The sequence below is a fragment of the Amblyomma mixtum genome, chromosome 1 (genome assembly GCF_055824585.1).
Source record: "Amblyomma mixtum isolate Tamu chromosome 1, ASM5582458v1, whole genome shotgun sequence".
Lineage (NCBI taxonomy): Eukaryota > Metazoa > Arthropoda > Arachnida > Ixodida > Ixodidae > Amblyomma > Amblyomma mixtum.
The window spans coordinates 216,597,477-216,623,739 of record NC_143012.1 but is presented as its reverse complement, the minus strand read 5'-3'; the positions used below and the strand labels follow the sequence as shown (position 1 = coordinate 216,623,739).

The 26,263-nt window shown below is 50.3% G+C and overlaps 3 protein-coding genes and 9 non-coding genes across 12 annotated transcripts; all 12 read right to left on the bottom strand.

Moving 5' to 3' along the window:
* Window positions 1-3,475: 3,475 nt before the first annotated feature.
* On the bottom strand, window positions 3,476-4,689 carry LOC149370832 (uncharacterized). Its single transcript, XM_089578769.1, has one exon. The coding sequence runs from the start codon at window positions 4,655-4,657 to the stop codon at window positions 3,476-3,478; it is 1,182 nt and encodes a 393-aa protein (XP_089434895.1). The 5' UTR covers window positions 4,658-4,689.
* Window positions 4,690-4,935: 246 nt separating this feature from the next.
* TRNAY-GUA (transfer RNA tyrosine (anticodon GUA)) lies at window positions 4,936-5,026 on the bottom strand. The gene is given in 2 exon segments: window positions 4,936-4,971; window positions 4,990-5,026. It is a non-coding gene; the product is annotated as a tRNA-Tyr (tRNA).
* A 226-nt stretch (window positions 5,027-5,252) lies between these two features.
* On the bottom strand, window positions 5,253-5,343 carry TRNAY-GUA (transfer RNA tyrosine (anticodon GUA)). The gene is given in 2 exon segments: window positions 5,253-5,288; window positions 5,307-5,343. It is a non-coding gene; the product is annotated as a tRNA-Tyr (tRNA).
* Window positions 5,344-5,569: 226 nt separating this feature from the next.
* On the bottom strand, window positions 5,570-5,660 carry TRNAY-GUA (transfer RNA tyrosine (anticodon GUA)). Its single transcript is given in 2 exon segments — window positions 5,570-5,605; window positions 5,624-5,660. It is a non-coding gene; the product is annotated as a tRNA-Tyr (tRNA).
* Window positions 5,661-5,886: 226 nt separating this feature from the next.
* On the bottom strand, window positions 5,887-5,977 carry TRNAY-GUA (transfer RNA tyrosine (anticodon GUA)). The gene is given in 2 exon segments: window positions 5,887-5,922; window positions 5,941-5,977. It is a non-coding gene; the product is annotated as a tRNA-Tyr (tRNA).
* Window positions 5,978-6,203: 226 nt separating this feature from the next.
* On the bottom strand, window positions 6,204-6,294 carry TRNAY-GUA (transfer RNA tyrosine (anticodon GUA)). Its single transcript is given in 2 exon segments — window positions 6,204-6,239; window positions 6,258-6,294. It is a non-coding gene; the product is annotated as a tRNA-Tyr (tRNA).
* Window positions 6,295-6,314: 20 nt separating this feature from the next.
* LOC149370826 (uncharacterized) lies at window positions 6,315-7,859 on the bottom strand. The gene has a single exon (XM_089584149.1). The coding sequence runs from the start codon at window positions 7,387-7,389 to the stop codon at window positions 6,379-6,381; it is 1,011 nt and encodes a 336-aa protein (XP_089440275.1). The 5' UTR covers window positions 7,390-7,859; the 3' UTR covers window positions 6,315-6,378.
* A 9,062-nt stretch (window positions 7,860-16,921) lies between these two features.
* LOC149370825 (uncharacterized) lies at window positions 16,922-18,112 on the bottom strand. The gene has a single exon (XM_089578756.1). It carries the CDS (start codon window positions 18,110-18,112, stop codon window positions 16,922-16,924), a length of 1,191 nt encoding a protein of 396 aa, XP_089434882.1.
* Window positions 18,113-18,395: 283 nt separating this feature from the next.
* Window positions 18,396-18,486, bottom strand: TRNAY-GUA (transfer RNA tyrosine (anticodon GUA)). Its single transcript is given in 2 exon segments — window positions 18,396-18,431; window positions 18,450-18,486. It is a non-coding gene; the product is annotated as a tRNA-Tyr (tRNA).
* Window positions 18,487-18,712: 226 nt separating this feature from the next.
* On the bottom strand, window positions 18,713-18,803 carry TRNAY-GUA (transfer RNA tyrosine (anticodon GUA)). Its single transcript is given in 2 exon segments — window positions 18,713-18,748; window positions 18,767-18,803. It is a non-coding gene; the product is annotated as a tRNA-Tyr (tRNA).
* A 226-nt stretch (window positions 18,804-19,029) lies between these two features.
* On the bottom strand, window positions 19,030-19,120 carry TRNAY-GUA (transfer RNA tyrosine (anticodon GUA)). Its single transcript is given in 2 exon segments — window positions 19,030-19,065; window positions 19,084-19,120. It is a non-coding gene; the product is annotated as a tRNA-Tyr (tRNA).
* Window positions 19,121-19,346: 226 nt separating this feature from the next.
* TRNAY-GUA (transfer RNA tyrosine (anticodon GUA)) lies at window positions 19,347-19,437 on the bottom strand. Its single transcript is given in 2 exon segments — window positions 19,347-19,382; window positions 19,401-19,437. It is a non-coding gene; the product is annotated as a tRNA-Tyr (tRNA).
* Window positions 19,438-26,263: the final 6,826 nt, after the last annotated feature.

Sequence of the window (26,263 nt, the reverse complement as noted above, 5' to 3'; positions counted from 1 at the left end):
TAGCCGCCATCCTAGTTTTCCAGATGCTGTGGAGGCCCAGTAGCATAAACATATCGTATGGCACTTCGCCACTTTCTATAGGCAGGAACCGGATGCCATATGGAGTAACAGGTAGCTCTTTTTTTAAAGTTCTTTGCAAGATATCCCAGTGGAAAACCGGGTCCCAGCAGTCGATAAAGACATGTTCGATGGTCTCGGGTTTTTTGCACAGTGTGCAGTCGACGTTCCATGGTACGAAAATGCCTTTATCGTTTAGCCATGTTTTCACCGGAAGGGTACCCGAGTGTAATTTAAAGAAAAAGGATTTGACGTTCGGTCTTACCGGCATCTTCTTAACTCGATTTAGCACATCTTTGCCTGGGCCTCCGCAGTAAAATGATCGGTATAAGGGTACAGGTATAAAGATATCTAACAAATCCTTGTACAATTTTTTCCTGGGTACAGCAGCCAGATATTCAGTCGAAAAATGAGAGCTCAAAATGTGAAAGGCAGCCACAACTTCACGTAAAAACCCAGTTACAGCACGATTCGTGGCTGGGAAACTGGACACAACAAATTCCGGTAACACATTTCCTAAGCGCACCTGCAACATTGTGCGCAACAAAGGATCGGTTTGATCACGTAGAAACAAAAATCTTGAGACAACTTGTTTCAGAAACAAGTTGGAAAGTCCAAGGCCACCTCTTTTGACCGGTAGGAACAAATTAGCTCGACTAGTTCGCTCCCAATTCGAGCTCCAAATAAATACAGCAAACACTCTATGCAGCTTCTGCACGTTTGCTCTGGTGATGAGCAAAAACTGCAAAAAATACCAAATTCTGGCTATCAAAAATACATTGCACACACTTGCACGCGCGAAAACAGAAAGGTCACGTCCTTTCCATCCATCCGCTTTTTTCCTTGCACTCTGCGTTACCTCACCCCACAACTCTGTACTGTTCTTATAGTGCTCTAAGGGTACCCCCAAATACTTCGCAGGGGAGGTCGTCCATTGCATGTTAGCAAACACTGCGGGTGTGCTCTCCCAATCACCGTGCCAAAATCCAATGCACTTATCCCAGTTAACTTCGCACCCGGTCTTTTTGCAATAGGCCCGCGCTACTTTGACAACTTCTTTAACGCTTTCTTGGTCCGCGCAAAAAACAGCAATATCATCAGCGTAAGCAAGCACTTTTACTTGCACCGATTGAAGAGTGAAACCACAGATCCCATCATTGTGTAACAGCGATAACAGAAAAGGCTCAAGATAGATCGCAAAGAGCAGAGGCGAGAGCGGGCAGCCCTGCCTGACCGAGGAACAGACAGGCACAGGTTCAGTAAGCTGTTTGTTCACTATAATACGCGTAACACAGTTTTCGTACGCCATCTGTACACCTTGTAATATTACAGAGCCGACGTTGGCATATTCTAGAACGGCGAAAAGAATTTCGTGTGACACGCGATCGAAGGCCTTCGCCAAGTCAAGCTGCATCATGGCAACTCGTCCCACGAACGCATCGCAACATTCAAGAACAGTTCTAGCAATGTGCACATTCGTTCCAATGGTGCGACCTTTAATACCGCACGTTTGGTGCGGCCCTACAAGATCCTTTATAACCTTTTGCAGTCTATTGGCAAGAATCTTCATAAACACTTTATAGTCGACGTTGGTCAGGCTTATCGGCCGATAAGCCCCAACGGACAGCAGTTTAGCCTGGTCTTCACTCTTGGGCACTAAAACCACGTGTGCTGTTTTAAATGACGGCGGCATTTTCTTTGTTTCATACATTTCGGTGAAGACGCAGTGCAGAGCATAAGTGAGTTCGGCTTTGAAACTCTTATAAAAATCACTGCCTAGGCCGTCAGGACCAGGAGATTTTCCAGTACTCAGTTCTTCGATCGCTCTTCCCACTTCGTTTACGCTGAATGGTACCTCCAGCCCTTGTTTTATTTCATCTCCAAGCTTTGGCATACGAGACAAGAACGTTTCTGTAAAACCCTCTTCTTCAAGCTGACGGCGCCCAAACAATTCCCTATACTGTTCAACAAAAGCTAACTGAATCATCTTGCTATCGTTCGTTACCTCGTTTCTGTACCTAATTTGTTTTATTTCATTTTGAGTCGCATACTTCTTTTCGTCACTAAGCGAGCGTTTAGTAGGCACTTGGTCAAGCCAGAGACGTTCAGCACGCGCCCTTATCACGGCAGCTGCATACTTGTTTTTTTCGATAATCTCAAGTTTACTTTTTGTTTCTCTTATCTCTTTCTTATATCTTCCCGGCTGGGAACTTTCCAGGCTTACGAGCAAGTCAAGTTGGCAATGTAGTTCCTTTTCTTTAACACGTTTATCATGGCAAATAACGCTTGCTCTTTCAATCGCGTTCATTTTCACTTGCTGTTTGAAATCTTCCCATCTAATTACCCAGTTCCCAGGCTCTGCTGATAGCAATGCTTTAATACATTCATTAACTTTACTACCAAAAAGTTCATCCTCGAGTAACTGTGCATTCAACTTCCAAAGATCCCACGAGAAACGAGATTTCTTTTCTTTTTTTCCCAGGGTAAACGCAACTAAGCTGTGGTCGGTAAAAGACATGTTTTTCACCTCGTAGCTGTTGCACAAAGGAACAAGATCAAGGGGCACATACGCTCTGTCCAATCTCGCGTGACTTTCACCCTGAAAGTGAGTAAAATGCGATGCTACCGACAGAACTTCAGCAACATCATCTAAACCATTTTCGTGTACAAGCGAATTCAACAATTCCGCACTTTTGTCGCGGACAAGTCTTTTTGTAGTTCTGTCCTCTGCTTTACATACGCAGTTAAAGTGACCCAACAGCACAATTAACCGCTCACAGCATACGTATTGTTCAAGACGCTCAAAAAATTCCTCGCGCTCGTTCTCTTTGTTAGGGGCATACACACATATGATCCTCCACAGTAAATTGCAATAAAGAAAATCAACTACAAGCAAACGGCCAGTTTGACACACAGTTAAATTCTGTTCGACAATCCCCATGGAATTCCTAATAAAGACAGCACAACCCCCCGATGTGCCAGACGAATGGCACACACAAATATTGTAACGTGTCGTAAAAGGCTGCACCATACGGTCCGTCTGTTCCTGTCCTTCGACTTTGGTCTCCTGGACGGCTATTATGTCGAGGTCATTATCGAGGAACAACCGGCTTAGTTGGTACTGACGTTTTTTAGAAGCCAGTCCCCTGACATTAATTGTTGCAATGCGCAACGCTCCAACAGGTGTCGAAGCCATCTAGTTTAAGTACAGGAGCCGTATGGTGCGTACCTGAGGACACAAAGCGACGGCGGAGGGCGACTTGCCTAGTCCATGGTGCTCGATGGGTACAGTGCCGGTATTCCAACGTCTCTTGCACCTCTGCCTCATGCGTACGGACTGGAGACCCAGCCCATGCAGTCCGTCACCAAAAAAGGCCATCTCGCGTCCACAGAAGCCACACACAACGCACTCACTCAACTAAGGTGGCGGCTTAGCCGCCGCTCGTTGATCGGCCGGTATATTCGGCCGCGGTTTCAGCGTCGCTCGCCTCACACCAACAGTCTTCGGCGGTGGCTCGTCGCCGTCGCTCGCCTTAGGCTCTCCGTTCGCACTGTGCTCGTGCGGTCGCTTTCCTCCCTGGTTGCTGGTTGACGCATCCGTCACTTCCATGCTTTCAGCATGTTGGGGAACGACGGGAACTGACGCCCCACTCCCCGAGAGGACTTCGCTCTTTGACGTCTTAACATCTGCAGGCGGCGCTTCCTGTTGCTGCAGCTTACTGCTGAGCGTCTCCGCGGTTGCGGATGTTCCAGGAGTCGACACAGCCGGGGATTTTTCCTTCTCCGCTCCGTCGCCTGCCTCTGCTGCAGCGTCTTCCGCGTCAGCCTCGTCCATGACAAGCTCGGACGAGATGTCATTGTTGACTGGGACGGCAGCGCTCGCGTACGTGCGTACACAGCTGCTATCCTCATGTCCGTAACGGCGACAGGCGCCGCACCTTGGAACTTTGCACTCACGGCGAATGTGCCCAGTACCGTGGCAGCGCAGACAGAGCGGAGCTCTGCCCGGTACAACCACGAGAGCCAGCTCACCGCCAACCCTGACTTCGTGAGGGAGGTCTTCCAGTTTCACGCCAGGATTCATTTTCAATGAAACCAAGCGCGTCGTCGACCCCTTGCTGGCGACACCCTGGACGCGCCACCGTTCCTTGGTGACTTCGCTCACCTTGCCGTACGGGGCGAAGGCTACCCTCACGTCTTCGTCGGGCACGTTGTGCAGCAGCCAGTGTAGCTTGACGCGGACGTCTTGGTTTGCCGGGTCAATAACTAGACAGCGGCGGTCCTTCACTTTTACTTCCCGGGCAGCAAGAATTTTCTTCACCGCATCAGCACTGGTGAAGGTAATAGCCCACACATGGCTCATGCGATAGGCCCCCAAGGCGATAACCTCGGGGAGCAGCATCAGCTGAGCCAGCGCATCCCTGAAATCTTCGACCCGATAGGGGCGGGCCCGCACGTCAGCGTGCAAAAAGACTGTGTTTAACACAACATTTCCTGTAGGAAGGGTAGGCAGAATCACCTGATATTCATCTTCCGAGGCAAAAATCCTGTTTCCGCGGCCAGACATGGCCGCTGTAGCCGCTCCAACGGAGCCCGTCATCGCACGTCCGTCACGCTCGGTGGCCGGAAGCCGAATCCTGAGCTATCGACGGGGACGGATGTGACTCCGGCTTCTTTTCCTCAAGTGCGTCGCGGCCAGCAATAGATTCGGGAGGCGGCGCAGTATATAGTGCAGCGGTTTACTATTGACTAGACAATGACCCCAAGTGACCTTCACTGCAATTAAAAATCTTCATTTGACGACGCTAAGCTGCCGGTAATAACTTGCAAATAATAGGCAGCCTTGGCTTGCCCGTAAAATATTAACAAAAAGAACACTCCGTCGAGCCGGATTCGAACCAGCGACCTATGGATGTCCGCAGTATGAAACCTCTACAGTCCACCGCTCTACCAACTGAGCTATCGACGGGGACGGATGTGACTCCGGCTTCTTTTCCTCAAGTGCGTCGCGGCCAGCAATAGATTCGGGAGGCGGCGCAGTATATAGTGCAGCGGTTTACTCTTGACGAGACAATGACCCCAAGTGACCTTCACTGCAATTAAAAATCTTCATTTGACGACGCTAAGCTGCCGGTAATAATTTGCAAATAATAGGCAGCCTTGGCTTGCCCGTAAAATATTAACAAAAAGAACACTCCGTCGAGCCGGATTCGAACCAGCGACCTATGGATGTCCGCAGTATGAAACCTCTACAGTCCACCGCTCTACCAACTGAGCTATCGACGGGGACGGGTGTGACTCCGGCTTCTTTTCCTCAAGTGCGTCGCGGCCAGCAATAGATTCGGGAGGCGGCGCAGTATATAGTGCAGCGGTTTACTCTTGACGAGACAATGACCCCAAGTGACCTTCACTGCAATTAAAAATCTTCATTTGACGACGCTAAGCTGCCGGTAATAACTTGCAAATAATAGGCAGCCTTGGCTTGCCCGTAAAATATTAACAAAAAGAACACTCCGTCGAGCCGGATTCGAACCAGCGACCTATGGATGTCCGCAGTATGAAACCTCTACAGTCCACCGCTCTACCAACTGAGCTATCGACGGGGACGGATGTGACTCCGGCTTCTTTTCCTCAAGTGCGTCGCGGCCAGCAATAGATTCGGGAGGCGGCGCAGTATATAGTGCAGCGGTTTACTCTTGACGAGACAATGACCCCAAGTGACCTTCACTGCAATTAAAAATCTTCATTTGACGACGCTAAGCTGCCGGTAATAATTTGCAAATAATAGGCAGCCTTGGCTTGCCCGTAAAATATTGACAAAAAGAACACTCCGTCGAGCCGGATTCGAACCAGCGACCTATGGATGTCCGCAGTATGAAACCTCTACAGTCCACCGCTCTACCAACTGAGCTATCGACGGGGACGGATGTGACTCCGGCTTCTTTTCCTCAAGTGCGTCGCGGCCAGCAATAGATTCGGGAGGCGGCGCAGTATATAGTGCAGCGGTTTACTATTGACTAGACAATGACCCCAAGTGACCTTCACTGCAATTAAAAATCTTCATTTGACGACGCTAAGCTGCCGGTAATAATTTGCAAATAATAGGCAGCCTTGGCTTGCCCGTAAAATATTAAGAAAAAGAACACTCCGTCGAGCCGGATTCGAACCAGCGACCTATGGATGTCCGCAGTATGAAACCTCTACAGTCCACCGCTCTACCAACTGAGCTATCGACTTTTTTTTTTTTTAAATACCTTTTTATTGAAACAAGCACGATACATTGCTAAAACAACCAGGAGGCCTGCTTAGGCCGGTCGCAAGTTAAAATTTCTTGAATTGCACCAGTTCATGAAGCACACTCAACCATGCAGGTGGGTCCGCCTGCGCTTGGTACACATCTCGTAAGTAACACACACTCTCCACAAAGTTCTCCCTGACAGATCGGATAACAACATCTCCATTCCGGACAGCCATTCGAGTTTTCCATAAACTATGCAGGCCCAGGAGCATAATCATGTCATAGGGGACACCTGTGTCATCTTTGTCTACCGGTAAGTAGCGAATGCCAATTGGTGATATGGGTAATTCTTTCTTTAGCGTACGTTGTAAGACATCCCAATAAAAAATTGGGTCCCAGCATTCAATGAACACATGTTCTATGGTTTCAGGCTTCTTGCAAAGCAAGCAGTTCGTTGTCCATGGCACAAATATACCTTTGTCCGCAAGCCACGTCTTAACCGGCAAAGTACCCGTATGCAGTTTGAAAAAGAATGTTTTTGTGCTTGCCTTAACTGGCATCTTTTTAATTCTTTTGAGAACATCTTGCCCTGGGCCTGCAGAGTTTATTGTACGATACAGAGGCACAGGCATTATGATGTCTATCAGATCTCTGTACAGTTTTTTCCTCTTTACAGTGCTGAGGTACTCCAGTGAAAACCGCACCTTCAGGAATCGCACAGAGTCCACAACTTCTTTCAGGTAACCTCTAGCACCATAAGCTGACAATCTTACAGTAGACACTACAAAATCGGGCAGAGCGCTGCTCAGTCGTACTTGCATCATTGAACGCAAAAAGGGGTCGTTCTGATCCCTCACAAACATAAATCGGGACACAAGCTGGCGGACAAACAAATGCGCGAGACCAAGACCGCCATCTTGAACAGTTCGAAACAAATTAGTTCTTTTTACCCTCTCCCAACTTGAACTCCAGATAAACACAGCAAACACCCTGTGCATTTTTTGCACATTTACTCGCGACATAGCCAAAAACTGCAAAACATACCACACCTTGGCGATCAAGAAAATGTTGCAAACTGTCGCCCTCGCAAACATCGACAATTCTCGTCCTTGCCATGACCTTGCTTTTTCTTTTACTCTTGGTGTCACCTCATTCCAGAAATCAGCGCTCTTGTCATAGTGCTCTAGAGGCACACCCAAGTAGTTCGATGGCACGGTTGTCCACTGCAGACTCGCGAACGCCGGCGGTGTAATATCCCAATTTCCATGCCAAAAGCCGACACTCTTCTCCCAATTAATCTCAGCACCTGTGAGCTGACAAAACCGTTTGGCGTCACCAACAGTTTCCTGGACACTTTCGCGGTCACTGCAGAATACAGCTATGTCATCTGCGTACGCAAGAATTTTAACATTAGATGGCTGAAACCTGAAGCCATTAATTCGATCGTTGTTAATAAGATTTAAACAGAAAGGCTCGAGATAAAGCGCGAACAGCAAGGGCGAGAGTGGGCATCCTTGCCTAACGGAGGAACGCAGAGGGACGGCTTCACTCAGGTTCTTATTGACAATTATCTGCACCGTACAGTTGCTGTAGACCATTTTAAGCCCATCTTGTATTACACTGCCTAAATTCACTTGTTCCAGAACCGAGTACAGGACATCGTGCGCCACACGATCAAACGCCTTTGACAGGTCTAGTTGCATCATTGCGACTTGGCCCCCGAATACATCACAGCATTCAAGGACACTGCGAACAACGTGCACATTCGTGCAAATTGTACGACCTTTCACTCCGCACGTTTGGTGCGGTCCAACGAGTTTCGTGATCACACTCTGCAAACGTCGACCTAGGATCTTCATATAAATCTTATAGTCAACATTGGTGAGGGTTATCGGACGATAAGCCCCCACTGACTGCAATTTCTCTCGGTCATCTGTTTTAGGGATCAGTACTATGTGAGCAGTACGAAAGGAAGGTGGCATTTGATTTACTCTATATGCTTCTGTGATCATTTCATATAAAATCGGGCTGACTTCTTTTCTGAATGTTTTATAGAAAGCAGCCCCTAGACCATCCGGCCCTGGTGTTTTCCCCAGCGGTAGTTCATCTATAGCCTTCTGAACCTCCTCCAAACTTATACGCTGTTCTAGGCGAGCTCGTGTATCTTCATCTAATCGAGGCATGAGCTGCAAAAAATCATCGCACAGCCCACTCTTCACGCTTCTTTCATTCCCTATCAGCTCTTTGTAATGCTCGACAAACGCCTGCTCAATTTCTTCTCTATCGGTCGTTATTCTGTTGCGGTAACGAATCTGTCGGATTTCATTCTTTGCTGCATATCTTCTTTCGTCGCACAACGCACGCTTGTTGGGCGTTTCACCCGCCCACAGTTTTTCAGCGCGCGCCCTTATCACAGCCGCTCGGTACTTATCTGTTTCTAGAGCTTCTAGCTGGCTTTTAACTTCTCGGATTTCTTTTATGTACAACCCAGGTGCTGCTGTTTCCATACATGTCAAAAAGATTAATTGGCACTGCAATTCTTCCGCTGTTTTCCTTTGGTTTTGGAGAAGGATAGTTCCTCTTTCTATCGCTAGCATCTTGACGGCGTTCTTAAAGTTTTCCCAGTTACGTGCGCAGCTTCCTGACTGGGCGGAAGACATTTTAGTCACTTTGTTATGCTCCTCAGCGCGACGTGCATCATCGGAACCTGAGAAGACTGCGAGTTCCCCTTCGAATGCACCGGCGGCGGTCAAGCGTGGACGCAAGCAGCTGGGCCAGCCGCACATTCCGGCGAGCGTCGCTGCGACTCGGTTTACTCGAGAGCGGTTGTTGTGGTGCGCGTCTTGCAGTTCGTTTGGGCCGGCAGCGCTTCCCGCGAACCTTGGAGCGTCGGCGGCGTCGACACGCGTGGCTCAAGTGGTTCGAGTGCATCTTGCTGCGGCCGTTTACACTCTTCGACGCAACGTGTGCGGCCCGGGCGTAAGGCGACGGCACGCTCTCCGCGTGGCGGCGAGTGCGATCAACAATAGCTTCCGGCGGCGGGACCTCCCACGTGAGATGAGCGGCGGGTAAGGACCTCGCTCCCCGGAATGCGAATCTCGCGCGTCGCTGACACTGGCGCACGGTATGCAAGCCGCGGACTCCGAACGCTGAAGCGCATCTCTCTGCGGCCGTTTACGATCTTCGAAGCAACCTACGCCGCCCGGATGTAAGGCGACGCCGTGTTCTCCACGCGGCGGCAAGTGCGATCAACAACAGCTTCCGGCGGCGGGACTTCGCGCTGGAGATGAGCGGCGGGTAACAAGAACCCCGTTCCTTGGGATGCAAGAATCGCCTGTCTTCGGCAGTGGTGCGCGGGATGCGAGCCGCGGACTCCGAACACTGCGTAGTGCGTGACGACCGCGGGAGAGTGCGAAGAGGGTCGTGATTGGTGCAGTGCGTGCGATTGCGAGGAGAAACTGTGACGAAACGTTTGGTTCCGCCCAGATGTATCAACCTCGCGCCTGATTGGCGAGGTTGCATGTTCTTTGTCTGGCCAGGCTATTTAATCGCTGGCCTTGGTGTTTAAAGGAGAGATCGAGATGGAGATGCAATAAACGATTGAAACTGGTGGTCGGTCGTCCTAGCAGTCCTCCAAGGTGCCCGGCAGGCACACCCCAACAGACCGCCGGTCAGCGAGTTCGAGCACGGCGGGTGAGGGGAGGACCTCTTCGAAGGCCTGAAGCTCAACAGACCGTCGCCTCTTGAGACGAGCACGGCGGGTGAGAGCGGGGCAAAGGCTTCGAATTTTAACTGGCGCAGTCGGACAGGACCTGCTGTGACAGAACTGGAGTCTGCGGGAACGACGACAACACCGGACCTGGACAGCCGCCTGGAAGGCCGGATCAAGCCGAGACACGCCAACGGACGCTGCGGTGATCAGGCGAGTACCCCTTTGGCGTCTGTGGGCGCATGCAATGCCAAAGCCCTGGGTTTTGAGTAGCGATAGCGCTAAGGAAGAGGCCGATATGGAAGAAGGGGACCAGTCTGAAGAGTTGGCAGCCGCGGGCAAGACAGGCGAGGGCAATGTAGACGCCGCACTAGTAGCGACGTCGGAGCAGCTCGCATTGCTGCAGTTCCAATTAAAGATTGTAGAAGCGCAGACGGAGAATCAAAAATTGATTCTAGAAACAGAGCGATTGCGACGGATGCAGAGCACGGAGGCTAGCAATAGCGGAGGCACCGCAGCAATGAACAGCGGCGCAGACGAAGATAGGAGGCTAAAATATGCCAGCCTATTGAAGGGCGTCTTGGCACCTATGCCGAGTCAAGAGCGGTTAGTGCCTGGATGGTTTCAGGAGGTGGAAGCTACCTTATACTCATACGACGTCCCGACCGAGTGGTGGGCCGGGCTGGTGTTGCCGAGGCTGAGCGAAAGGGCGCGGGGGCTCCTCGTGCGGTTGTCAGCAGAGGAAAGGAAACATTTTGCCTCTCTGAAAGATAAAATTCTTAATGGCCTGAGACTGTCAGCTGCAGAATACAAGAGACTATTCTCGTCAAGCAGCAAGGCAGCCGGAGAAACTTGGGAGCACTTTTCTGTACGACTGGAGAATTACCTCGACTATTACCTAGACAGCTGTAAAGTGTGCACGATGGAGGGCTTCAAGCAACTGACGGTGGCAGACCGACTGAAGGAATGCTTAGGCGCCGATGCGAGGGCATACGTTGCCCTGAATGAGAAAAGGGGATTCCTTAAGCCTAGCGACCTTGTCGAGCTCGCAGAGAACTTCGATGAAAGTCGGAAGTATAGATCATCAGTAGGATCAGCTCCGGGGGCAACGGGAAAGCACTCTGCCGAGAAGCGGTCCGCTACGTTGTTTCAATCGGGAAGCAGCACAGCTGAGGGGTGTCCTGGGCGACAGTGCTACCGGTGCCACGAGAGGGGCCACTTTTCGAGGGAATGCCCGAGAAGAGGAATGGCCGCAGCACAAGATGGGAGCACCAGTCGCAAAGGCGAGAGGCAGATAGTTGCTCGTGTAGGCGTTCCATTTATTGAGCAGCGCGAGGCGGAGGCTAGCAGGCGACACAAAGAAACAGGTGAAGAAAGAACTGTCGCAATAGAAAGCGCGGGTCAGGAGCTCAAAGCCTTGGTTGACTCAGGTGCCGACGTGACGGTCGTTCGTAAGTCGCTGTGCCGGGAGTATGAAAGCGCGGGGTCAACACTGAAGCTGACAGGAGCGTTTGGGAGTCAGGTAGTCGCCGAACTAGCTTACGTGCCATTGAAGGCAATTGAAGGTGCACCCCTAGTGTCGTTTAATCCCTCTGAACGTGGAGTGCTGTGTGCTCATATCGATGAGCTAGTCGCAGGCGTAGACGCCCTGATTACGCCAGGTGACTATGAGGAGCTCCTCGGGGAGAGAGTAACAAGTCATTCAGGCGGGATAAGAGCGGAGGAATTAACCACCGACGAACAAGAGAGGCCGGATACGAGCCTTCGTGGCGATGATAAAATAGCGTTCGCAGTAGAGGCTGAGCCCGCTATCAGCCAAACCGAAACGAACCAGACGGCGAGGCAGCAGTTCCGCAACGCACAGCTGGCTGACGAATCGCTAAGTGAGACTTGGGCGCAGGCAAAAGAGGGCTCACACGGCATGCTTATACAGGACGAGCTGCTTTTCCACCGAGAGCCAGTTGCCGGACGCCAGTGTTGTCAGTTGGTGCTACCATCAGAACGGCGCTCAGAGGTTTTGAGGTTGGCGCTTGATTCGGTGTGGGCAGGGCATCTGGGTGAACGAAAAACACTGCAGCGAATAAAGGGGTCGTTCTACTGGCCAAGCATAGCGAGAGATGTGAAGCAGTACTGCCGTACGTGCCGCTCGTGCCAGGTGAAGGCCCCTGCGCGCACTCTCGACAGAGTGCCAATCACGCCCCTCACTAGACCAGACAGTCCATTTCAAGTGGTCAACATCGATTGCATAGGGCCAATTGAACCACCATCCATGCGCGGGCACCGGTACGCGCTGTGCGTGGTCGATGTAAACACCCGGTGGCCCGAGGTAGTTTGCTTGCGCGCGCTGACGGCGAAGGCAACGTGCGAGGCGTTGCTACAGATCTTTGCACGAATGGGGGTGCCGGAAACGGTGTGCTCTGATCAAGGCACAAACTTCACGGCTCAGTTGACTAGGGAGCTGCTGTGCAGGCTAGGAGCATGCCCGAGATTCTCCACGCCCGACCACCCACAAAGCAACGGACTGGTCGAGCGGTGGAACGGGACTTTCAAGTCCATGCTATTCCATATTGTTGAGGAGCACGGCAGGGATTGGGATCGATTTGTCCCGTTCCTGCTATGGGCGTACAGAGAGGTGCCTAACGAAACGACGGGCCGCTCTCCGTTCGAGCTAATGTATGGAAGGGTGCCAGTGGGGCCACTCTCCATTTTGCAAAAGACATGGAGTGGAGACTGGTCCGTTCCCGACTCTTTAACAATTCCAGCCGAGGAATACCTTTTGAAGCTACGGAATAAATTAGCTGAGGTAAATGCGAGAGCCGAAGGCCACTGTGCCGAGGCGCATAGAAAGTACGCCAGTCGCTACAATTTCCGTGCCACAGATAAACACTTCGCTGACGGAGACGAAGTGTTGTGGCTCGAGAAGGAGGGTCAAGGTAAATTGATGGGAAAGTGGACAGGGCCGGCAAGAATTGTACAAAAGCTGCGGCCCTACAGTTACCTGATCGAGTTGGAAGACGGTACACGCCGATCTGTGCACGCCAACAAACTAAGAGCGTATCATGCGCGCGTTAGCGTCGTGGGGACAGTTTTCGAGGGGGACAGTGACTTCGGTGACGTTCCTACATTCCCAACGCCGTCTGGTCAGGGTAACACAGTGTCGGCCGAGGCTGTGGACTATCTCACCCCGTCGCAACGGAGAGAGCTGACCGCAGTGCTCGCTAAAAACGGGCAAGTGTTTGGTAGTAAGCCGGGTAAGTGCACCGTCGGCACACACAGGATACGGCTGAAAGCAGGAGCTGAGGTGGTGGCCGGACACGCTTACAAGGTGCTAATGGTGTTTCGGAAGGAGGTAGAAAGGCAGGTCGGCGAACTGCGAGAGTGGGGACTGATATTCCCGGTAGAGAGCGCCCACGCACATCCCGTGGTATGCGTGTCTAAGAAGGATGGTGGCTTAAGGCTGTGCTGCGACTACCGTAGGCTCAACAGTATTACGGAACCGGACGCATTCCCCATGAACATACCATCGGAGCTTTTACTTCAGGTTGCAAAGGCGCGTTACATCACCCTAATCGACATGCTGAGGGGGTATTGGCAGATACCATTAGATGACGAGTCCCAAGCTCTTACGGCGTTCGTAACGCCGGTCGGGCAATACGCGTGGAAAGTAATGCCTTTTGGGCTCCGGAACGCCAGCTCCACGTTCCAGCGAATCATTAATGAGGTGTTAGCGCCACACAGAGAGTATTCTTGCGCTTACATCGATGACCTGGTCATCTTCTCCGAGACATGGGAGTAGCACCTGAGGCACATAGACAACGTCCTCAAATCCGTAGCGGCTGCGGGATTCACCGCAAATGCAGCAAAGTGCCGGTTCGCGAAAAGTGAGGTAGAGTTCCTCGGTCACATCGTGGGGTCGGGTAAGCATAGCGTCAATCCGACAAAGATACGTGCTATTGAGGAGATTCCATCGCCCCAAACGAAGCGGCAGCTAAGAAGCTTTCTGGGGTTGGCGAACTACTACAGGCAGTATGTTCCAGAGTATTCGCGGGTCATGCTCCCTTTGACTAATCTGACAAAAAGACGGACCCCTCAACGACTTCCTTGGGATGACGAGGCGCAGAGGGCTTTCCAAAGCATTAAAGAGTGCTTGGGGCGCGCAACTTCGCTCTATGCACCAGACCCTAACAAGGAATTTATCCTAGCCACCGATGCCTCTGATTACGCCGTAGGAGCATGTCTCGCACAGTGCGACGACGAAGGGAGGGAATGCCCGATCGCCTTCCTAAGCAGGAAACTCAGTCCGACCCAGATTCGGTGGGCCACAATCGAGAAGGAGGCCTACGCAATCATCTGGGCGCTGACTAAGCTTGAGGCTTGGTTGTTTGGTGCACAGGTACGGGTGGTGACGGATCATAATCCGCTTAAGTATCTCACCCTCACCAGCCCGCACAGTGCCAAGCTAACTCGCTGGGCTCTCGCTCTGCAAAGGTTCAATCTGACAATCGAACACAAAAGAGGCACCCAAAATGCTAACGCCGATGCCATGTCAAGGCTGGTGGCTGCCAACTGATGGGGCTTCACCAGGGGCAGAGGTAAGGGGCTTTGGAAACTCTGACGGGGCTTTGTCATTGCGTCTGTTTGCGGGGGCGGGGGTATTATGCCTGACGCCTCTCCGTCGCGTTGTTTCGCTTATTGATGGTGTGGCTGCATTATGAAGGCTATGCAGCACACTTGGCGGGAAGGTGTTATGCTCCTCAGCGCGACGTGCATCATCGGAACCTGAGAAGACTGCGAGTTCCCCTTCGAATGCACCGGCGGCGGTCAAGCGTGGACGCAAGCAGCTGGGCCAGCCGCACATTCCGGCGAGCGTCGCTGCGACTCGGTTTACTCGAGAGCGGTTGTTGTGGTGCGCGTCTTGCAGTTCGTTTGGGCCGGCAGCGCTTCCCGCGAACCTTGGAGCGTCGGCGGCGTCGACACGCGTGGCTCAAGTGGTTCGAGTGCATCTTGCTGCGGCCGTTTACACTCTTCGACGCAACGTGTGCGGCCCGGGCGTAAGGCGACGACACGCTCTCCGCGTGGCGGCGAGTGCGATCAACAATAGCTTCCGGCGGCGGGACCTCCCACGTGAGATGAGCGGCGGGTAAGGACCTCGCTCCCCGGAATGCGAATCTCGCGCGTCGCTGACACTGGCGCACGGTATGCAAGCCGCGGACTCCGAACGCTGAAGCGCATCTCTCTGCGGCCGTTTACGATCTTCGAAGCAACCTACGCCGCCCGGATGTAAGGCGACGCCGTGTTCTCCACGCGGCGGCAAGTGCGATCAACAACAGCTTCCGGCGGCGGGACTTCGCGCTGGAGATGAGCGGCGGGTAACAAGAACCCCGTTCCTTGGGATGCAAGAATCGCCTGTCTTCGGCAGTGATGCGCGGGATGCGAGCCGCGGACTCCGAACACTGCGTAGTGCGTGACGACCGCGGGAGAGTGCGAAGAGGGTCGTGATTGGTGCAGTGCGTGCGATTGCGAGGAGAAACTGTGAAGAAACGTTTGGTTCCGCCTAGATGTATCAACCTCGCGCCTGATTGGCGAGGTTGCATGTTCTTTGTCTGGCCAGGCTATTTAATCGCTGGCCTTGGTGTTTAAAGGAGAGATCGAGATGGAGATGCAATAAACGATTGAAACTGGTGGTCGGTCGTCCTAGCAGTCCTCCAAGGTGCCCGGCAGGCACACCCCAACAGACCGCCGGTCAGCGAGTTCGAGCACGGCGGGTGAGGGGAGGACCTCTTCGAAGGCCTGAAGCTCAACAGACCGTCGCCTCTTGAGACGAGCACGGCGGGTGAGAGCGGGGCAAAGGCTTCGAATTTTAACTCACTTCTTTTTTAACTTGTTCAACGAAGGTTTCGTCTTCTAACAGTTTCACATTAAATTTCCAAAGTTTCCAGTTGAACCGAGTCTTAACGGCTTTACTACCAAAGGTTACCATCACAAGGCTGTGATCGCTAAATGAAACGTGTTTAACTTGATATTTACTGCACACGGTCACAAATCCTATGCTTGCATACACTGTATCTAGCCTCGCATTGCTGCCGCGTTGGAAGTGCGTAAAGCATGGGTGCGAGCCTTGGGACAACATCCAACCAAGATCTTCCATTTCATGTTCTTGAATTATTGCATCAAGGTACTGTGCACTCTGATCACGCACCGAAACGTTCGGAACTCGATCCTCTGGCAAGCACACGCAATTGAAGTCGCCCATCAAAACAACGCTTTTCTCGCAGCTCAAATACAGCTCGACTTTTTCAAAAAAACTAACACGCTCCTTTTGACTATTAGGAGCATAGACACAAATCACTCGCCAAGCACATCCAGAAAAACTAAAATCAACAACCAGCAACCGTCCTCCTTCGGACGCAACAACAGTTTCATTTGCAATGCCCAGATTATTCTTCAGAAATAACGCACAACCTCCGGATCTGCCAACCGCGTGACATATACAGACACTGTATCGGGACCGAAATTTTTCAACCATGCGCTCTGTGTGTTCTTGGCTCTCAATCTTTGTTTCTTGCAATGCGACTATATCCAATTCATTTTCTAGGAAGAGGCGACTGACCTGGCATTGCCGTTTCCTCGCCGCCAGTCCCCGCACGTTCAGCGTGGCACCGCGCAGTGGCACGTGAAACATTGTTCCTTCATCATTTTTAAAGGCACCCGCAGTTCGAGGAGTGCTCACCTCAGGACACCACGACGCTGCAGAGGGTTCCGTACGCTGGGGCATCGCAGCTAAGCTGTCCATCGCACTTTCACAGTCCATGGCGAAAGTTTGACGGTCGCGCACAAAGTTCCCTTCCATGGTTTATGGTGGGCACCGTTGCATGTTGATCCGGACTCGGCAGTAGCGCGTTACCGCAGTTGCAGCGCTATTTAGGCGCCGCGTCCGCTGGTCTTCTGTCTGGTGGAATAATTGGCTTCGGCTTGAAGGACGCCCGTCGCGTCGGCGCCGCTTTGGGGGGCGGCTCCTCCGAAGGGGCGCCGTCTGTTGATTGGTCACCTTGCACTGTTTCGAGATGAGCGCGCTTCGTGGATAAAACCGCAGCGTTTCCCATTGTGATGTCGTTATTGTCTTGCCCTATGTGCGCCTCCTCTACTGGGCTCGTAGAAGTTCTGACGGCAGGCTGCATCTCTTGGCCCGCCGTTTCCTCAGGGGCGTGTTGTAACTCCTGAGGTGGCTTGACCAGGCTTGTCTCGCTGTGCTCAACGCTTGAATGTTGAGCGCTCTTCTCATCGGCTGCTGCTTTGCCACCAGCTGATCCTGACGCTTCCTCGGCCTCCACCTCATCCATGACATGTTCAGCCACGTCAATATTCCTTGCAGGCCCTGTCATGGTCGCGTACGTGGGTACACATTGGCTTTCGTCATGACCAAACCGGCGACATCGCGAGCACCGAGGCACTCGACAGTCGCGACGAATGTGGCCCTTCCCTTGGCATCGGAGGCAGAGTGGAGGCCTCCCAGCGACCACCAAAAGCGCAGGTTCACCGGCAATACGAAGCTGGTGAGGTATGTCCTCAACTGTGACGCTTGACTTCAACTTCAGGCTTAGTACTCGGGTTGTTGAACCTTTTTCTGTTACGCCGAACACACGCCAGCGCTCCTTCGAGAGCTCGGTCACTTCGCCATACGGCAGGAAGGCCACACGTACTTCTTCGTCAGTCACGTTGTGGAGAACCCAGTGCACTTTAACACGCACTCCTTGCTTGTTGGGGTCGATCACGAGACACCGGTGCTCCTTGACGCTAATGCTCCCGGCAGCGAGCATTTTCTTTACAGCTTCAGGGTTCTTAAACGTAACCGCCCACACATGATTCATTTGAAATGCTCCCAAGGCCACAACCTCGGGAAGCAGTTCCAAACGGGCAAGGGCGTCCCTGTAGTCCTCGACCCTATACGGCCGCGCTGGAACGTCGCCGTGCAAAAATACGGTATTCAAAACTATACGACCTGTAGGGAGGTGGGGCAGCATAACTTCGTAACCTGCTTCGCTATCTTCAGCAGCAATCCTGTTTCCGCGGCTCGGCTGAGCCGCTAACACCGCTCCGCCGGAGCTCATGATAACACGTCCGTTCACTGCCGTGGCCGGAAATGGAATCCAACTGAGCTATCGACGGGGACGGATGTGACTCCGGCTTCTTTTCCTCAAGTGCCTCGCGGCCAGCAATAGATTCGGGAGGCGGCGCAGTATATAGTGCAGCGGTTTACTCTTGACGAGACAATGACCCCAAGTGACCTTCACTGCAATTAAAAATCTTCATTTGACGACGCTAAGCTGCCGGTAATAATTTGCAAAAATAGGCAGCCTTGGCTTGCCCGTAAAATATTAACAAAAAGAACACTCCGTCGAGCCGGATTCGAACCAGCGACCTATGGATGTCCGCAGTATGAAACCTCTACAGTCCACCGCTCTACCAACTGAGCTATCGACGGGGACGGATGTGACTCCGGCTTCTTTTCCTCAAGTGCGTCGCGGCCAGCAATAGATTCGGGAGGCGGCGCAGTATATAGTGCAGCGGTTTACTCTTGACGAGACAATGACCCCAAGTGACCTTCACTGCAATTAAAAATCTTCATTTGACGACGCTAAGCTGCCGGCAATAATCTGCAAATAATAGGCAGCCTTGGCTTGCCCGTAAAATATTAACAAAAAGAACACTCCGTCGAGCCGGATTCGAACCAGCGACCTATGGATGTCCGCAGTATGAAACCTCTACAGTCCACCGCTCTACCAACTGAGCTATCGACGGGGACGGATGTGACTCCGGCTTCTTTTCCTCAAGTGCGTTGCGGCCAGCAATAGATTCGGGAGGCGGCGCAGTATATAGTGCAGCGGTTTACTATTGACTAGACAATGACCCCAAGTGACCTTCACTGCAATTAAAAATCTTCATTTGACGACGCTAAGCTGCCGGTAATAATTTGCAAATAATAGGCAGCCTTGGCTTGCCCGTAAAATATTAACAAAAAGAACACTCCGTCGAGCCGGATTCGAACCAGCGACCTATGGATGTCCGCAGTATGAAACCTCTACAGTCCACCGCTCTACCAACTGAGCTATCGACGGGGACGGATGTGACTCCGGCTTCTTTTCCTCAAGTGCGTCGCGGCCAGCAATAGATTCGGGAGGCGGCGCAGTATATAGTGCAGCGGTTTACTCTTGACGAGACAATGACCCCAAGTGACCTTCACTGCAATTAAAAATCTTCATTTGACGACGCTAAGCTGCCGGTAATAATTTGCAAATAATAGGCAGCCTTGGCTTGCCCGTAAAATATTAACAAAAAGAACACTCCGTCGAGCCGGATTCGAACCAGCGACCTATGGATGTCCGCAGTATGAAACCTCTACAGTCCACCGCTCTACCAACTGAGCTATCGACGGGGACGGATGTGACTCCGGCTTCTTTTCCTCAAGTGCGTCGCGGCCAGCAATAGATTCGGGAGGCGGCGCAGTATATAGTGCAGCGGTTTACTATTGACTAGACAATGACCCCAAGTGACCTTCACTGCAATTAAAAATCTTCATTTGACGCCGCTAAGCTGCCGGTAATAGTTTGCAAATAATAGGCAGCCTTGGCTTGCCTGTAAAATATTAACAAAAAGAACACTCCGTCGAGCCGGATTGGTGCGCGGGCTGTTGCGCTGCGGTGATGGCGAAGTCGGAGCCGCGACAGAGTATCATTGAGAAATTTATGTACTATCGCGCTCAATATGACTTGCAACCTCAAGCAGCGTGGCTGGAGCGCTCCCCGGAAACATGGTGGAGCCGTCAAGCGACGCGCTTGTAAACTAAAGCGAAATAATTTTGCTGTTCCACCACTCAGTCTTCTCCCCTGTGTCTTGGCAGTAACATAGCTTTATCGCATCGCCGGCGCTTGCGTGACGAATGAAAGGCGCATGTCACAGTTGATTTTTTTTTCATTCCTTTTGCTTTCACCTGTCATGCCCGATAAAACCGTGGCCCAAATAGCGCTTCAATCACATTATGACTGAAGCGGTTTTGACGATTAGAGCCGGTGTTGGAGGAGCAGTGCAAATTGCTGTTGCAAATATGGCTCGAGTTCCGGGAAGCGAACGTATACGAGCTCAGATTTCGTTGAAAAGATGACGTGGGAGATGCGCCTGTCTGCTGGAACACCAGAATCCTTTCACTTAGCTTTCAGGCGCATGCTTCCGAAAACGCTGCGGCCACACGCTCGCGGGTTGCAAGTCATATTGAGCGCGATAGTACATCCGTGAAGCGGGCCACGACAGCGTAGTTACGATGTCACGCTCACCGCTGATGTTTTTCCTTGTGCTGCCGCTATCATTCTTGAGCCAGCTGTTTTCTGCCACGGCGGCACCGCTACGGCAGGTCATGCCATAATAACACTCTTGGCGTCCTGATGCCGCAAGGAATTGTGCGACCGGATCCTCAGCCAAGTGCACCGCACCCACCACTGCCAGTTCTGGACGCTACGGTGTAGTACAGTGGTGAGCAGCCTTGTCTAGAGCGCTCGGGCGGTGGACTTCCTTGCAAACAAATCCAGATTTTGTGGCAGCCTCTAGGGTCCAGCTGCAACGCTTGCACGGAAGTAGCGCCAGATAGCCTCGTAAACAAAGCAGGCACGAAAACTTTGCCCTAATGAGGGGCTGCTCTCTAATTTCGGTTTTTGTTACCAAGTGCGCACTGCTCAAGCGCTCTAGACAAGGCTGCTCACCACTGTACGTAGTCCGGCAACATGGAACGGCTTCAGCTGACCTAGCCGCTTAAAAGCACGCCCATTTCACCGACGCACCGGGCCAGGGCACCACAGTTATTATGTCACGCTCACCGCTGATGTTCTTCCAGCTTTGCCAGTACGAAACTTTCTGCTACCGTAATGACGATGTTCGCCTTTTCGCGGTGTCGTCGCCCCCAAATTCTTTCACAAATGCTCGCGCTGCTTTGATGTAGTACCTTTGGGATGTAGTACTCTTCTCGGTGGCGGCGTTGGATCTAACACTGGACCCGTGACTAAGGCACAAGAGGACAAGCTAGTCAATGTGGCTCTTGCAGTCCAGAGTTTGGAAACTAGTCATACTGCAGTTTTAGATTCATTGAATAAGATCCTAAACATTCATATCAGCCTGAAGAAAGACTTGGATGGGCTAACAGAGGGTGTCGTTGAATTGGAATCTAAAATCGAATTGGCGCCATCTGCAAAGTCCCACTTAAACCCGAATTTAGAATTGCCTAAAATGTCAGATAAAATTGATGATTTATAAAACTGGTCTAGATAGTCGAATGTTTTTTCTATGGCATTCAAGATGCAGACGATGAAACTTGGGCGAATTCGGAGCAGCTCTTGAACGAATTTTGCTCCAGCAAACTTGGTGTCGTGACAACTTCGATTGTGAAAGGGCATAAATTGGGCCGTTTTTCGACAATAAGGCGAGACCAATAATCTCTAAATTATACAATGGTAAGAAAGTTGAGTCTGTGCTAAGAAACGGATCCAAATTCAAGGACACGTACTTCAGCATCGCTCGTGATTATTCTGAGGTCGTCCGACAAAAGCGCCTTCATCTCTGGCAGTGCGCCAAGTTTATATATATAAAAAAGAAGACCGCAGTCGTCTTCCATTCGACAAGCTTCACATTAATAACGATGCATATGTATGGGACACTGAGGCTGATCGCGTCGTATGTGTTTCTCGGTACTCCACACAAGAATGACGTTCTTCTCTCACCCAAATCAGACCCGTTTTCCATTCTTCTCAAAGATCACCATGTAATACTCCCAAAAGCATTTCTTTCCTTTACACTAACATCAGAAGTGTTGTATCGAAGGATGTTGCAATATCTACGCTAATCGACTCATGTTCCGCATCATTAGTAACGTAAACCGAAACATGGCTCACTGATGTTATACCTGGTAATACAATATTTGTAAGGCAGACACGTTTTAATATCTTTCGATGCGACAGACCGTACTGTGGAAGAGGTGGTGCACTCTTGGCGATAAGGGATGATTTCCTAACTGCGCCTGTGATGATTAGCTCTTTTCTTGAATGTGCATGGGTTTGTTCAATTGATGTAATTGTTTGTACTGTTTACTGTCCTACTAGTAAGAATGATAGCTTTTCTTCTGAATTTCATCGAATTTCACGCGAAATATGTACGCGTTTCCCTGATTGTACTTTACTCATATTGGGAGACTTCAACTTTCCTAGTATAAACTAGTTCACACGATCCGTAACAGCGAGTGAAACCGAAGGGGGCATGTTTCCTCAATCATGTCTTGATTTTTCACTATCACGACTTATTAACAATCCTACGTGTCGCACATGGAGTACCGCCAACACTATAGATTTAATATTAACAAGTAATCCCGATATTTGCTCAGACATTATTCATTTAGGCGGCATTTCGGATCGTCACGTAATAACAGGACGCATTAGCGGTTCTTTTAACGAAAACAAAAACTATTGAAAAAATCAAGTGTTACAACAGAGATAATTATGAAAAAATAAATTACGAATTACATGATTTCTCCACCTAGTTCATGAATCAGTATTTATTGCGCACTGCTGAGCAGAATTGGGATTTATTCAAGAGTACTTTCAATGAACTTATTGATGACTTCGTGCCTCTTATGACCATCAGATGTAGCAACAGTGCACAATGGTTTAATCAGAAGTTGCGACGTATGAATAATAAGAAAAAGCGATTTTACCTCCAGGCAGTAAAAAATGGTTTTCTAAGCGGGTGGGATAAGTATAAGAACTACGACAAGGACAACCAGTCACCGCTAAAATCGGCTCGACGCCAGTTTTTCCATCATGACCTATCATGTCTGCTAACCAACAACCCTCGTAAGTTCTGGCCCATCAAAAATCCTAGCTTTCATCCTGACATTTTGCTTGCCGACAGTAACGACGTCAGCCGCCGCGGTGGCTCAGTGGTTATAGCACTCGGCTGCTGATCCCAAAAACGCGGGTTCGATCCCGGCCATGGTGTGGCCGAATTTCATTGCAGGCGAAATTCTAGAGGCCCGTGTACTGTGCGATGTCAGTGCCCGTTAAAGAACCACAGGTGGTCGAAATTTCCGAAGCCCTTCAATCCGGCGTCCATCATAGCCTGAGTCGCTTTGGGACATTGAACACCCTATAAACCATAAACCAGTAACGGCGTCATAATTAATGAGTCTTAATGTGCTCAGGTTTTTAACGACACCTTTTCATTAGTACTCACAAAGACATTAGCTCATCCCCTGACTTAAATACAATCCATGACATTTGCATGCCTGAAATAGTTAGTAATGAAACAGGTATCTTAGATTTATTAAAGAATCTTAAATTTACTTGTATTTTGGATCAGCACGGCTTTAACAATAAGATACTCAAGAGTACATCCCAAAGCATTTGCACTGTGTTGTCCTGTTTGTTTACGCAATCATTATCACACGGTCTAATTCCTAATGGCTGGCGGATAGCCAAAGCAAAACCTATATTTAAATAAGATAAGCGTTCCTTTCCGTTAAACTATAGACCCATCTCATTAATCATCACCGTTTGCAAACTTCTTGAGCATATCATCCACGGCCGAGTCATTAACTACCGCGAACAACGTAACATAATCTTCAAATATCAGCTCGATTTCCGCAAGGAATTTTCATGTGACAGTCAACTAGCTGGCTTTGTTAATGACACAATTATCACTTCACGCGAGCTTTCAGGTAGACGCAGTGTACGAGGTCTGTTAGAAAAGTATCCGACCTTTGGCTGAAGAAAAAAAACTGGCATAACTGGAGCGTTGGAAACCTAATAACTTTCAAAGTAGTCTCCTTGGGGATCCATATACATCTCTCAGCGGTGCTGCCATTGTTGGAAGTATTCCGAAAAGGCCCTTTTCGGAATGGAATTTAGCTCTACTGTCGTTGCAGCCATAATGTCTTTTCTTTTCTGAAATCGCGCTCCTTTCAATGGCCTCTTGATTTTAGGAAACAGCCAGAAGTCGTAGGGGGACATATCAGGGGAGCAAGGAGCCTGTTGAACTACAGGAGTCTGGTTTTTCGCCAGAAAAGTCTGAATCAAATGCGAGGAATGTGCAGGAGCAATGCCGCGAGGGATGCGCCAATTTCTTGTTGACCTCAATTCCGGTCTCTTGCGCCGCACAGCACCAACTAGGCGATGGAGGACATCCCTGTAGTACTCTTTAGTCATTCTTTGTTCCTGTGGGGTGCGTACTCGTGGTGTGCCACACAGAGGGTGTCAAAAAAGCATTCAGCATCACTTTGACATTGCTGCGCACTTGGCGGGCCTTCTTTGGTCTTGGTGACGTGGAATGCGTCCTCTGTGACGACTGGGATTTGGTTTCCGGGTCGTACCCGTACACCAAAGACTCGTCACTAGTGATTACGGCGTCGGTGAAGTCAGGGTAACTGTTTGTGGAATCCAGCATCTCCTGTGAGACTTCAACACGAAGCTGCTTTTTCTCCACCGTCAGCAGCTTCGGCACAAATTTCGCCGCAACTCTCTCCATGGCCAAATCTTCGGTGATAATGGAATGTGCAGAAAAATTGGTGATGTCCACCTCTTCCGCAATTTCTCGGATAGTCACACAACAGTCCCGCATCACCACAGCGTTCACTTCGGCATTTACCTGGTAATTTAGGCATGTTGATGACCGACCGGAGCATGGCTCTCTCTCCACAGATGTGCGGCCGTCTTTAAACCAGTTGCACCACTGCTTAATCTGTGTGCTGCTCCTAGCATCATCACCGAAAGCCGTCTGAACATTTCGAATGGTTTCCACTTGGCTATCGCCAAGTTTCTGGCAAAATTCGAGGTAGTAGCGCTGCTCCTCTCGCTCCGCCATTTTCCTTGCAACAAAAAACCGACGAGAGCACTGCGCACTGCCTCACTCAAACGCTGCTTCCCAGCGACTGACGCTATCGGCAGGCGGGAAAAAATTCGTGCATGCGCACGAGGGTTCAAGGTCGGCTGCTGTAAGCGCGCTTGTTTCATATCCATCAGGTGTTCGCAAAAAAAAAAAAATAAAGTCGGATACTTTTCTAACAGACCTCGTATATGGATTTTTCAAAAGCTTTCGATCGCGTTTCTCATCACAGACTTCTACGGAAATTAGCACAGCTTAACATCCACCCTAATGTGCTCGCTTGGATTAAGAACTTTCTATCATTTAGCACTCAGTTCACCGCAGTTAATAATTATAACTCTTCCTCTGCTTATGTGATGCCGGGGGTACCACAAGGAAGCATGCTGGGACCCTTGTTTTTTCTAATCTATATTAATGATTTACATGCCTGTGTAACACCTAGAGTTCGACTTTCCGCTGATGTCTGCGTAAATTACCGTAACATTACTGGTGACAGTGACCGCCAATCCCTATAATCGTACCTGAACGCAGTAAGAATATGGTGGTCATCCTGGTTAATGACATTAAACGTTTCTAAAACAAAACAGATATCTTTCACTCGTCGTACAGCTCGCATTCCCAACCACTTATATTCTTAAGCACAATATTGTAGAACTAACAACAACATAAATGCACCTTGTGGAGCACCTTCAGTTTGACTCAACATGGCATCACCATATCGACGTCACTCCAGTGTCTGCTAAACGCTCACTTGGCCTTCTTAAACGTAACCTCAGACACGTCCCTGTACACGTTAAAAACTTGCTTATATAACTCTAATACGCCCTAAAATCGAATATGCTGCGGCCATTTGGGACCCTGATCAAGCCTACGTTATCACTAACGTCAAATCCTTGCATAAACGTGCTGTGCACTTCATATTTTCAGACTACTCACCCTTCACAAGCGTTTCAGCATTAAAAAAACGTGCTGAACTGGAAGACTCGTCACATCGCCGTAAACCGGCTCGTTTAACACTTTTCCATAAGCTTTGTCACCACCCATTTTTTCGCAGTGATTCGTTTCAGTCATCTCATGCCATCTTTCCATGCCGTGATCATTCTTTCAAAGTTAAACGCGAAAACTGTCGTTCATCTTACGCCAATTCTTACGCTTCCAAGCCGCGTAAAAGGGCCTTTGTATCAGATGTGGCAGCCACAACTTTTGAATTGGTTAGGACAAACGCTCTTGTCCCCTCCAAGCGAATAGTTATTCTGGCTACGCTTATAAATTTAGAGCCCCGCAGCATGGCCTAGAGGCAAATCGCTGCGAGTCTTTACTTTGACAAAGACTGTACGTGCCCAACC